At 38.8% G+C, this 13,287-nt stretch overlaps 1 protein-coding gene across 1 annotated transcript in view; it reads left to right on the top strand.

The window, feature by feature from the left end:
* Window positions 1-13,287, top strand: part of LOC128740448 (uncharacterized) — a 148,213-nt gene that overhangs the window by 67,297 nt on the left and 67,629 nt on the right. The window contains exon 14 of the mRNA XM_053835989.1: window positions 10,461-10,670. Coding sequence (XP_053691964.1) covers window positions 10,461-10,670 — 210 coding nt within the window. The remainder of the gene's footprint in view (window positions 1-10,460; window positions 10,671-13,287) is intronic.

The raw sequence follows: 13,287 nt of genomic DNA, 5'->3' as shown, positions 1-13,287 counted from the left end.
ATTCAGATTTTTTCCCTTTTGCTGTCTCATGCAGAAAATCAAAATGTATGTGGGTATATGGTAGTGTAAAAAAGGAGCAACTCAAAATTGGATAAGCATTTCAATAAAACGGATAAAATGTTTCATGAAATTATAGTTTTCGATACATGTTAATCCGTTAACTTTATCATGTCCACCAGATCTGAAGTGAAATACATAACAGGTTAGTTTATGGATATAGTGCACAAACCACAAGAGGTAAAATATGATTGTATTATACGGGAATTTCACGAGCAATCTAACGATGTTTAGCTATAGTGACCACCATCAACATGCTTTAACTTTGCCACAAACCGGCTAACGAAAACGTTCTCTTCGGAACGATAGTATTTTTTCCTCATTGAATTCCTTTCCTGGTCCTTTGGTACCAACAAGTACACTACATTTTTCCCACGCTAACTTGGTTCGGAATACACCAGAAGCATTCAACAAATGCAGAAGCCAAGAAATCCAAAGGCAAATAGTTCACCACACACAGTAATAAATTCCAGCTTAATTCTGTTAAATGGTACTAAAGAACCCATTTACAGTGTATTTCTGTACGAGGAATAAAACGAAAATGCTCGGGTCTTCAGTAAGCTATGATTGTTGTGAGGAAAATAACCCTATCCTTTCGAGTGAAGTGCTATTTAATTTACTCACATGCACGCCGAGCGCGCCAAGTGATTTGCCAATGAAATATGCTATTTGATCTTCGTGCTATGTAATCATTGATGACAGCTAGGCTCCTAAAATGAAAAAAAAAATATTCCGACTAAAAACGCTTTTAAGGCGAAAACATGTTTCATTCAACTAAATCTTTATCCACATTTTATGATCTGAATATTTTTCAGATACACTTTTGATATGCAGTGGAATTTTCGGTCTTGTTTATCGAGAAAGCATCCGTTATTCTGACAAATAAGATTCCTAGAAATTATTGACACACCCCGGATACTGTCTGCAGCAACGATGTCTTCCTATTGCTATCAACGAAAAAAAATCGTTTTTGTGGGCAGTATTGGTTGATGAATGGTATCGATAAATAGTCCATAAATCACACCGAAGCCGAAAGAAGCTTCGTTTTCAAACATAAACGTCGATAAGTCGACTATCTAAATCAAAATCAGAAAAATTCGGAAAAGTGTTTTATGTGGATAGTAGAAAAATGAGTTTAGCTTTTTCTGCTGCTCACAGCATCAATACATTTGAAGGATTCTATTTTCACTTACGACTGCCATCCAAAAACCGTACATCTCTGATGCCTTACACTTAGCATATATTAGAGCTTCAGACAAAAAAACTTTATTTCTCCGCGAAGGTTCATCCCACAAAACAAACGGAGCCAACCAAATGCCTTTACTGGCGACACGAGCATAAGTGATGGTGGAAATAAAAATCAAATAAGCGCCACTAAATTTGAGACACCCATGTTGTACAACGGCCTACAATCGGTCTTCGGTGTCCTGTCCACCACACTGCACTGGTTTCTGCCGTTTCCGCCGCTCGCTGGTGTGTTTAACAGCAGACCCCAGTGCGACCAACAACAAATTTTACGACTCTTGCTCTCATAAATCCTTTTGCTGTCTTCCAGTTCGAACGCTGCTGGCTTTTTTGCACAGCAGACGCGCGTGGTCGTTTCGCTTGACACTGGTCCTTGGACTTTATATTAGTAACGATTTAATTGCCGCGTCCGAAGTTCGCTTCTTTATGCTCATTCGGCGGCTTCTAGTCTTTCGGCGGCTTTCGGTGAGCCTTTCGTGAATGACCGTCTATAAGAGTTTATGTTTATCGGTGGTGTTTTGTATTTTTCGACGAAACGATTTTGAGGCTTGAATCCGCCCTCGCATTTGGACAGTCACCAAACCGGATACAGCTAATAAATTGGCGGAATGATGATCGCTGCTGCGGTGGTATCCTGCAATTTTGTTGGATGATTGCTCTTTATAGAAGCTAGTGGACTGAACGAATCCAATAATTATAAACCATTCGGAGCCAGATGGAATTTTGTCCTTTTGTGCACATTACATTGCTAGCAGGTTCGTCGAAGATGGAGTTTTATATTCGTCATTGATGCACATTAGTAATTCAATCAGGTTAAAACAATCGTAATGACAGCGTTTATTAAAAAATCTATAGTGTACAATTGTCATGGTAGCATAGCATCGACAAAGTACGTTTAACTGTATCAATTTATTGGATCCATGGACAGATTACTGATACCTATATGCCGAACTTTGAACCAATGTCGTTCTATTTAAAAAAAAGCCAAGAAATAAGTACCGACAACGAATACCATTAAAATCGAATAACTCGCAAAAAAGAAGCATAATTCTATTTCCATTTATATACATTCTTCTTCAGTATTAAGCCAGATATAACGATTTTTTTATATGCCAGAAGGGCACTGGGTTCAAAATGCCACTGCGACAGTCGTGGAGACCGTCTTTTGTAGCTAGCCCGATTGCTGTAACAGCTTACGAATTGCTCGCACCCATTGATGGAGTTGAGCTAGGTGATTCTAAGACTGTGTCCCAATTAGGTACTACATGGTTAATAAAACCAATAACCTTCTTGGAATTGAGTCTCCATACTGAGTATGGAGTTCATAGGTAGCTTCCTGGAATAGGATAGGAATAGGAATCTGTACCTGTAAGAGCAAGAGCTCCTCCGGAGCAGAGCAAGTGCGCTGAACTTTCTACCTATTTCTAAGTCGCAAAAGCGGCATATGTCAGTTAATTGCCATTGCCAATTCTGTTTAAATGGTAAAGAGTGTGACAATTTCCGGTGAGGAGTCCCGTGATTGTGTGCAGTTCACTACGCCTTAAGCTAAATAGCTTTTAACTATGGCAGGGTCTGAATAGATAAATTGTTCAACTTGTCTACAGCTCTGCGCTTGATACTAACTGGATGCTATTTCTAGTTTTTCCCATGTTAATCCATAATTTGCCTTTGACAGCGGGTATGGAGGTGCCCAGAAACATTGTGCACATGGCGCTGATCACTGACAAACATGCCAGTCGTTGAACTTTGTTTAGCTTGACCTGCGGTGTCACCTCATTCACCTTTGGCCACCAGACAAGAGCCGCGGCGTAAGTTAGCCTATGTCGTGTAAAAGTAGTGTATGACCAAAGAGCTAGTTGAGATTTCAGTCCCCAGGTTTTGCCAAACAGTGAACTGCATTACTTTCTTGACAGCATAGTCTAAGTGAGCAGTCCAGATCAGTTTATGATCCAAGATAATACCCAGATGTTTAACTTCATTACTGACGCTTAGTCTGACGCCATTCAGTGTAGGGAGAGTATTGGAGTCAACCCGCTAACAATGTGACAGCTCCCATACAAATCAAGCGTACCTAAAACTGCTGGTTCATGGTTCACGACAGATGTTTGAAAGTTGCGTAAAAATCATAGAAAGAGTTTATCTTTTTTTGGCAAAAAATCCCTTGTGCATATAAGAACTGAATTGGTTTATTATTTCAATAAAGTATTTTACGAACTGACAACATTATGTCAAGTACCAAAACATTCCCGTGGTAATGACAATAGCAGCATAACTGGTTCTTCTATCATAATAAAATGCTCTATTTGGTTCTGTCATGCAACAGTGTTTTTATGTATAACTGCAACCATCTCTATTGCTTGGATCTACTCTTGAATTTTGCTTATCTTGTTCTGTTAACGACGAAATCGATCCAGCAATCGTGAAAGAGCATTTCATTTTCAATTGCGCAGCGAATAACTTTCAATAAAACACGCAATATTTAAATACTTTAGACCAGACAACTCGTACACAAGAGTGACAATCTTGTAATAAATACCGCTGTTTATCTAGTAAACAAATCAATCAAGCAACCCATCAAGAATTCAAACAGCTTTACCGAAAACTTGAAACAATGCTGATTTAGTCAATATGCACTTTTCGAATCGTTGTCCAGACAGCTTTTAGCGTTCACTTTTAACGTAACAAAAGTGAACATTTCCTTTGGAAATCGAAGGTGCGTCAATTTTGAGCGGCACGTAAAAACGATCGTCGCGACATTTTTTACACTGGCGGGTGTTATGAGAAACTATTAATAACTGTCACTTTGTTACGGAGTAGATTGGAGTATTCAGTGTAGGGGGAGTATCTCTTGGTATTGGAGCGACTTGTCAATCAGCGTCACTAGCCATAATTCACACTCCAACCTCTTATAGAATTCCTCTTTGTCGTCAACGTAACGTCCGAAGTAAGGGCTGTGGGACGTGCTGCTCGAACCAAAGATGCTGCTTCCTGGAGGGCTGTGGGACGTTGATGATGCTTTTGTTGAAAAAGCGGCCATTGGTTTCAACGTGCACATTCGAGGACTGATCGGCCACCACCCAATCGCTCGTTTTCGTATCTCGTCTGCTGCGCTGTACCAACGGGTGACATCTAAAATTTTGGATTTTTTTTCTCAAGCTGTCAAAAAAAGACAGAGATACAAGAAGAAGATCTGATTTACCGAAATTAAAGATACATTATCCATTGTTGAAAAAAAAATAGTGTACATTTGAAAACGGTCCGTAATCGGTTGTTCGGCTTCCGTTTGATGTCCGAACAGGAGCGTTGTACGGCCGTCACGTCAACTTTGCGAATGCATCTCTTGATTCTACCAATCAACTGTTTACTATTCGTGGCTCTCCAGTTATTTTTGTACACCAAGGAACTCAAAATCCCGAAGAAATCTTCGATTGGGCGCACTGAGACAGATTTGTCGCGTCGCACTATGGGGCAGAACCCGAAAAAGCTCGGACAAAACCTCAAAATTTTTGTTTGAGATATTCTATCAAACTTAATATTCTACGTATAGTAGAAACATAATCTATAAGAAATATACATCAATTGTTTTAATAAGTAGTTTTTCAATAGACATTAAAGAAGGTGAAACACAGTGTAAAAAAATTTGGAAAATGAAAAAATAAATATCATTTAATCTTTTAGTATCTGGTTACCATGCTGCTTAAAATTCTATACTTTTAAAGGACAATTCACATTAAAGGGATTATAAACTAATAGTTTAGGTGATATTAAGACAGATTTTTTCCTGGTAGGCTTTGTTCTGACGAAGTGTTTTAGAACAAAAGATTTGTTATTTTTGTCAATTTTCAATAGTGTGTAGAAAAAGATTTCCACAGATTTCCGCTCTAACACTACAATAAAATCAACATTCAGGGTGTTAACTAGTAATAAGCAAAAAATTAGCTGCTACTAGTTGCGATGTTCGGAGATGTTAAAGTTTTCCGAATGCATGTTTTCCGGCATTTTAGGCTACAAATTAGTAAATGCGCGCGCCAGTGCGAAGTTCATTCCTGCTGTACGTTAAATAGTCATGCTTGTGTATGTAAGACATAGCATTATTATCGTTATGAGATACATCGGACTCGATAAGGCGAATTCAGGACAATGTAAAGGCGATCAATTAACAGCTTTTTCCCAATTAGCTCTGTTTCAAGTCAAATTGGCAGTAGAATATGTTCGGTTGGACTTTCAGCTCGATTGAACTGGCCTCTATTTTGTTTATTTAGAGTCGAACATGTTGATACGGGTTTGCAGGATAAACAGATTGCTATACTCTGTCAGTTACTCGTTATTTTTTGTGCCTTCTGCCAGGATTTGGCTGAGGCCGATGACAGCCTATCTCGCCACTCGTATCCTTTTGCTGCGTATGGCCAAACTAATGAATTAAAAAATTTGCATGAATGCACTAAAGCAGATAGTAGGGTAAGTTAACCTATATAGTAAACCCTCTACCTGTAATGGACCCTCGGATAAAATTTCGGTATTTATTACATCTATTACTTCTTATACTTCTTATTTCTGAGGATATATGACATGAAACAGAACGTACTAGACATAGCACACATTTGAGTTAATAAAATTTTAGCTGCATTTCATTATTAATGCTTTAAAATTGACATTTTCAACAAGTGGGTCCATTATATACAAAGCAAAAAATGTCGCCATTACCGGGCTCTTTCCATGCAAAATACACTAAAATTCCCATAATGGACCCGGTCGTTATTCTATTGTAAACCACAAAGGTCCATAAAAGGAAAATGGACATTCCAATCTGTTTTAAAAAATCTGTAAAATATAGAGATTTGCAGCAGAAATTGATATATTTAGGCTTAATCGAAAGTTACTAATATTGTAAGTGCCATTGGTTGGGTGTTTAGCGCAACGAGTTCAGAATAATGTATAGAAAGGTCCACAAATAGTTGATTTACCCTATACCAGAATAATAATACTAAATTACTCTTGATATACAGATTGTGATAATTTGTATAGGAGGTCGTCAGACTACCAATTTCGACTACATACTTAAAAAAAATGTGTTTGAGTATTTAAAATATTTATAAGGCTTATACAAATTTGAAAAAAAGTTTATGTCACCCCCCCTTTGAAAATTTTCGAAATGTGAAGGGGCAAAAAAATAACGTGTCATATTAGTCTGTTGCATTTTTTAGTGACAAGCGGATTTTTTCACAGTTTAATGAGTTTACATCTCTAAATTATCCAATAAGTGCAAAGTTATAGTTATCTCGTTAGTCTCGATCAACTTTCTTTCACCAACCAAGCTTTCTGATTCTGCTGCAAGTCACAGGCAACTATTGTGCTTAATCTTTAAGTTCCGGACGTCGAAAATTGGGGTGCTTGCAATCAGACTTGATTCCATTTTAATTTACCTTGTTTTAAAGAATTAGATGGAGGCAACAATCAATTAAACAATATTTTAGTGAAATTTGGTACCGCTTATGACGGAGATATTCCGATTTTTGAATTGCAGTGGGATTATTTTTTTCCCTCAAAGTACTAGATAAGATAAAAATAGAAACACAATTTTTCGGGTTTTCGGGGATCAAAATTGGTCGTTTTACTCCGTAATGTCCAAGTAATTACCCTAATTTTGGAGGTAGGGGACGTAAAACTCAACGATACAGTTTTTACCACTCATTGGATGCATGCAGCATGCAGGATGTCACTGAACTGTTCGAAACTTGAAATTTTCTAAACGGTGTGCATCCTTAATATACAAAGGAGAGGTCTGATATTCATGACTAAAAGGTTGACCATGAAACGTGAATAGCTTCAGAGATTTGTTTTCTTAAAACATGTCGATAGCACAGCATAAGTGTTCCAAGTAATAAAGTGGCAGGGACCTAAACTGCCATTTTGACACTATGGTTAGATTACGATACTATGTCGTGGTTACCGAGTTCTGAACTAGTAAGTGACACGGATTTCGATTATTAAAAAAGCAAGGTAACTAACCGAGTGACACGGAGGTTCAAAACAAAATTCAAATGAAGGTCAAGTTATACGTTTGTGGCTCTCTAAGGTGCTGCTTCATCTCTACCAGGATGCTTACTTTATGTGCTTGAGTCGAAAAATTTTGAAGTTTGAAAGGGTTGAACTAAAATTTAAGTACTGCACAAAATATTTGTAATAAAATTTTAATAATATGGAAAAATAAACGCTGGTTTCTTCTCTTTTGTTTGGTTATTGAAGGTTTAATGTTATTATTTTTTTCTTGCCCCCCCCCCCCCTTCAACAATATTTTGAGACCAGGACATAAACTTTTTTTCAAATTTGTATAAGCCTAACTTGATTCCCGTAAGCCCTACAATTTTGATATGTTGAGTAACTTTACGTAACTTTACAAGACAAACAACTTTTCTGAAGACACAATATTTCTAAAGTCAGTATTTAAAAAGTTAGATCTCAACGCCATCTACAGGAATAAAAATACAACTACTTAAAATTTACAGAAAGATGCGAAATTTAATAACAAACAATGTTGCTGAAGACAATAAAGCTCTACGAAGCATATGAAAGAAGTTATGAGGTTTTGTCCGAGCGCCGGGCCAATCTGCCCCACTGTGCGTCGTGGTTTGTGGGTACAAATGGGATCGAAGGAACGATTGTGTTTTTTGGCGTAATGCGGTGATGCTCTATCCGGTCAAAACACGTATTGTCCATGATGTATTTGTAGAAACGGGATCATTTTCTTCAAACATTCGTCTGGCACATCTTGATTGATAGCCAAACCAGAGGGCTTGTTTTTGAAGGCACGAGCAAGAGAATGGTGTCCTTCTGCGTCCATAATTTTGGCTGGTCTTCCACTACCTTGCCTGCGAATAGTTGTTGGGCATCTTAGGATATGGTAAACAGTCGAAGCCGCAACATATTCACTTTTTAAAAGTTGTACCGTACACTTTTTGTTTTAACAAAAACTTCTGGTCCATTATCTGAAAGTTTCATTACGATCAACAAAGCAAAGAAAATCTTTCATATCTTTAAATATAAAGGTGTTCACTCTGAAAAGAACGGTTTTTGGTTATTGATAATACACTTACTCATCTGAGCTATCTTCTTGGTTCTCTTTAGCAGCAAAATACCTTCAACGTTCAGCAATGGCAACCTTATTCAAAAGTTTGTTCAATTGTTTGTCATTACGGATAGCCAGCTGCAAATGACAAAGGATGATTCTTGTCTCCTTGGTGTCACGAGTGGTCAAACTTGCCCCTTTCAAGTGCTTTCATTGCAGGTAACGGGTGCACTTACACTAACGCGTTCAGCGTAATATCCCTTTTATAACGACCTACAGAAAACTGGCGAACAGCACGACTTATAGTTTGCTGTAACGAGCAAACCGGGATGATGTGCTTTCCTCTTCTCCTTTGGTTGCTTTTGCCGTTCCAATGATATGTGTTAACATGCTCTGCAGCAATTAATAACACTGCAGAGAGGTATTCCTTGTTTTATTCCAAAACATTTCAAGTACAATTTTAGTCCTTCCCATTTGTCAGGTTTTGCCCCTTCATTACTTTGGTAGACGAATCTTTTCTTCGATTGTAACGAAATGTAAGTCTGTGGACGTCATTAGTTTGACCCTATTTCTTTTGCAGTAGATAAAAAAAGTCAGGGCGCGGCAAAAAGGGAAAGACAAGGTCCCGTTCAATTTGTGTAGGTATCGAGTTCCCGTTAGGGAAATTACGCTGTACGCGTTAATTCAGCTGTACCAATCTATTTTCTTACCTAATTCGTCCTAAGACATAGCCAGATGAACAAAATTTCTCCAATTCACTTGGTTGTGGTCTACCGGTATCCAGTTCCTTGGACACCGTGTACTCCCCGCTATATATCGCTCCACCTAATCTAACCATCTTGCTTGCTGCGCCCCTGGTCTTCTTGTTCCTACCGGTTTTGAAGCAAACACCATTTTTGCAAGGTAGTTGTCCGGCATTCTAGCAACTTACCCTGCCCCTTCGTATCCGTTTAGCTTAAGCAACCTTTTGAATACTGGGCACCATAGAACTGTGCGAGTTCATGGTTCATCCTTCTCCTTGATACTCCGTTCTCGTGTACGCCGACAAAGATCGTTCTTAGCACTCGTCTTTCGAAAACCTGTCTATTCAGAATCCGTGATAGAGTATGTGAATTGTTTGAACTGACAGTGTACTTTCAGTCAAAATCAAAATTTGTCGTGGAAAAGTGGAATCGAAATTCCCAAATAAAAGAGCTGAGTTGAAATATTTCTATGAATCTAGCGTAATACAGTAAATTTATGTCTCAAGCTTTTGAGCAATTGGAGAATATTAGACATTGTTTAGCCAAAATAGGTTCATTCGTAAATTAGAAGTGCGTAAGTAGGTCCATCGATATTATAATTTTGTCACCGTGACCCGAGACTATAGTCCTACGTCAACCATGCGTTCGTGTCTTTTTTTGTTTTTGGAAATCTGAAAATTTGTACATTTGCATTGTATTTTGTAACACATTACAAATCCAGAGGTGGTTAGTAGAAGATAGGATATAAAACAAAGGTGTTTTATAGTATCCCTAGGGCGGAACAAGCTGTTAAGCGAAAAGAGCGAAATTAGATAAACAAAGGCCATTGAAGCCGCATTTAGTAGGTTTATAGTTCGTTACTTTTTACAAAGCTGGGAGATCCGCGGGTTGAACCAGGTTATAATAGAGCCACTGCATTGGTGCCCGGTAATTTAAGTGTTACGCAATACCGGCGAATCATGAAAGAAGTGGGATTCTCAGGAACTCAAGAGAAGAAAAGAGTCCTACATTTTGTTGTAGATATGTATAATATAACTCCTATTTTTAAAAGATATTTTCTAAATACTGTAAAGAACATGAAGCTAAAAGTGAAAGTAAAGCAAGTTATATTTATCATCAAACAAAAATCGAATATTAAGTTACACATCATTAGCTTGAGTGGTTATTGCAGCTAACACTGACTTTTGTTTTAAACACCTTTTCTTTCTCGGTACAACCCTATCTCACACGGTCCTTTCCGATCACACACCGAACGACTGCGGCCGGGAAAATAACTTTCTGCGACAACGCCGGGCAAACGACATCATCGAACAACGAAAACCATATCGATACAACCTACCCAACGACAGGCTTCCGTCGCTAAAACCTCTGCCCGGCCAATCCTGGTGGTGATAAGCTGCGGATGTTGCTTCCTGCAGTCGTGTATTGCGTTCGCCATTATGCTGCCGATCCTGTACCAGCGGAGATGTTGTGTGACCTTTTTAAAAATGCAGTTCTGCTCGGCTACATCGATGGCGATGGCAATTTTCATCCTGGGACTGCTACAACTTTTCCCGCAAGTAAGTTTTCGCCTTTCTGCTGATCCGGTATTCCAAACACTATCTTACATATGTATGAAAACAATTTGACACAGTAAAAAAGCACATTTTGAATTACTCCATTTCAAACTTCTGTCATAGTATAATGAAACTTGCAGGATATGCTGCAATCTGCAATATAACATTTATATTTAAATCATTTTATAGTCTACAATCATAATTTCTTCGCACATCTTATTTCACACAGCTAAATCAATCCGTATCAAGTTGATAAATAAAGACTTGACCATAATTGGGAAATGGTTTTTATGAAACTAATTTGTTATAAATTAATCCTCGTAATCTACTAAATGTTTTGATTGAATAAAATATTCTCAAAAGATAGTAGAAATAATAAGACATCGGACCTGAACTCTTGTCACTTTGTACGTGACGCTATTGATAGGTGCGCAACCTATGGTTGTGATACCTCATCGTATAGTATCGCATAAATGCAACTCTAACTTGCAACGTAGAACCTTTCTGAAATTTAAAAAAGCGAACCAGTCACAGACTGAAAGTTTCTAAAGAAAAGAATCTAATCTAATCTAATCTAATCTGAAGACAAAATTCGCATAACTTTACTGAAAATTGTAGTCAAAAACTTCACTTGAAAAGAACCACATATTTCCAAGAAAAAAATAATCATAATGCCTTGCGATGCAAGAGTAAGAGCCACTTTCGGTGTGCATTTATTCTCTGATAGATTAGGAATGCTTTGTCATTTGGAGGCTGCCAAAATCACCGATCGTTCTAACACATAGCTCTTTTCTACTGTGCCATCCTGTGGCGCTGCGCTGGCTGGTGACAATGCTTTCCGCATTTGGTGCAGCACGAGAAAACCCCAGACGAAGGCTTGGGATTAATGGCTCTATAGTCTACGTCGTCAAAATCAACGACTTCGCTTCGTTTCACTTTGTCGGGCCCCCTCTGTGAACGAAGCGGGAAAAGTGTGCACGTTCTACGGCAGGGATGAGCTTGTTCTCGTCCATTTCGGTGGCAAGTGTAGTTGTCATTCCTGGGAGCTGGCAATAACAATAACGATGATAACAAACTTTCTATTTATTTATAAGCTTCATATTAAACAGCTGGCGCAAACGAGGGAAACCGCAGCCCGACAACATCACATCAGACTGTTGTTGGTTTACACCAATGAGAGCGAGTGTTAGCTGCAACAGCTCTTCTACTAATATTTTGGTCTAGTTGTGTTCTGTGGTTTGGAAGAGTAAGCTTAATGGCTCAAAGTTGACGGGCGATATTGCGTACGGTTGCATACAGTTCTCCTATGAGTCCACAAATGCTGCAAAACTAAATTATGAAGCAGCACTGAATGCAAAAATAAAAACTAACCAAATTGGATAATTAGGTTGGATTATCGAAACCGACAAACACAAATAATTTTGCGAAAAAGAATGCGCAAAACTTTCAATTTTAATATAGTTTCGATAGACAATTCGCAAAAACCACAAGGTTGTCGGCAACATTTCAACTAATGCTCTGGAACTGATCCTCACACACACAAACTAATGGTACGGGAATCGGAAGTGCTCTCGTACTTTCATGCGGCTTTTGCAAGTGGTTCCGCACTAATTGAATACGAATGCTGCAACAAAACCACCCAATCGTGTATTTTCAACTAGGCAGTTTGTTATCTACGAATGTTTTTCAATTTTAACTCTCCAACTAAGTCTCGCAGCAGCCGGCACGCTGTGGATGGTCTTTACGCGGAAGAGTGGAGAGCATGCAGTTATTTCCGGATCAGCGATTACCTTTTTATTTGGTGTGTATGAATGTGTTGGCCCGTTAGACTTACCACTGATCTGACAAGCAGATTACCGAGATTTTGGCAACGTTTTTGTTTTTTTTTTAAATAAAAATAGGAAATGATAGAAAGTGTTTAAAATATATATCACTGGTTACCAATCTAGATCAAAAAAAATATGCCTAAATCCATAAAAATCACCAGTCCAGTCCAGTTGAGCAGTTGAATCGAGTAGTCTAATCGAGCAATTGAGTCGAGCAGTCGAATCGAACAGTGTATTGGAGCAGTTGAGTCGAGTAATACAATTGAGCAGCTGACTGAGTCAAGCAGTCGAGTCGAGCAGTTAAATCAAGCTGTTCAGTCAAGCAGTCCGGTCGATCTGTTGAGTCGAACAGTCGAGTCGAGCAGTTGAATCGAGTGGTCGAGTCGGGCAGTCCAGTCCAGTCCAGTCGCGCAGTTGAATCGAGCAGTTAAGTTGACCTGTCGAATCAAACAGAAGTCAAGCAGTTGAGTCATGCAGTCCGGTCGAGCAGTTGAATCGGGTGGTCGAGTCGAGCAGTTGAGTCGAGCAGTTGAATCGAGTGGTCGAGTCGAGCAGTCAAGGCGAGCAGTTAAATCGAGCATTTTAATCGAGTAGTCCAGTCGAGCAGTTAAATCGAATAGTCTAGTCCAGCAGTCGAATCGAATGGTTTAGTCAAGCAGTCAGGTCAAGCGGTTTAGTCGAACAGTTGAGTCGAGCAGTTCATTCAAGCAATCGAGTCGAGCAGTCGAGTCGAGTAGTCCAGTCGAGCAGTTGAATCGAACAGTTAAGTCGAGCTATCGAATCACACAGAAGTC

This window comes from Sabethes cyaneus, chromosome 3, assembly GCF_943734655.1.
Source record: "Sabethes cyaneus chromosome 3, idSabCyanKW18_F2, whole genome shotgun sequence".
NCBI lineage: Eukaryota > Metazoa > Arthropoda > Insecta > Diptera > Culicidae > Sabethes > Sabethes cyaneus.
This window is presented reverse-complemented; position numbering and strand designations above follow the sequence as displayed.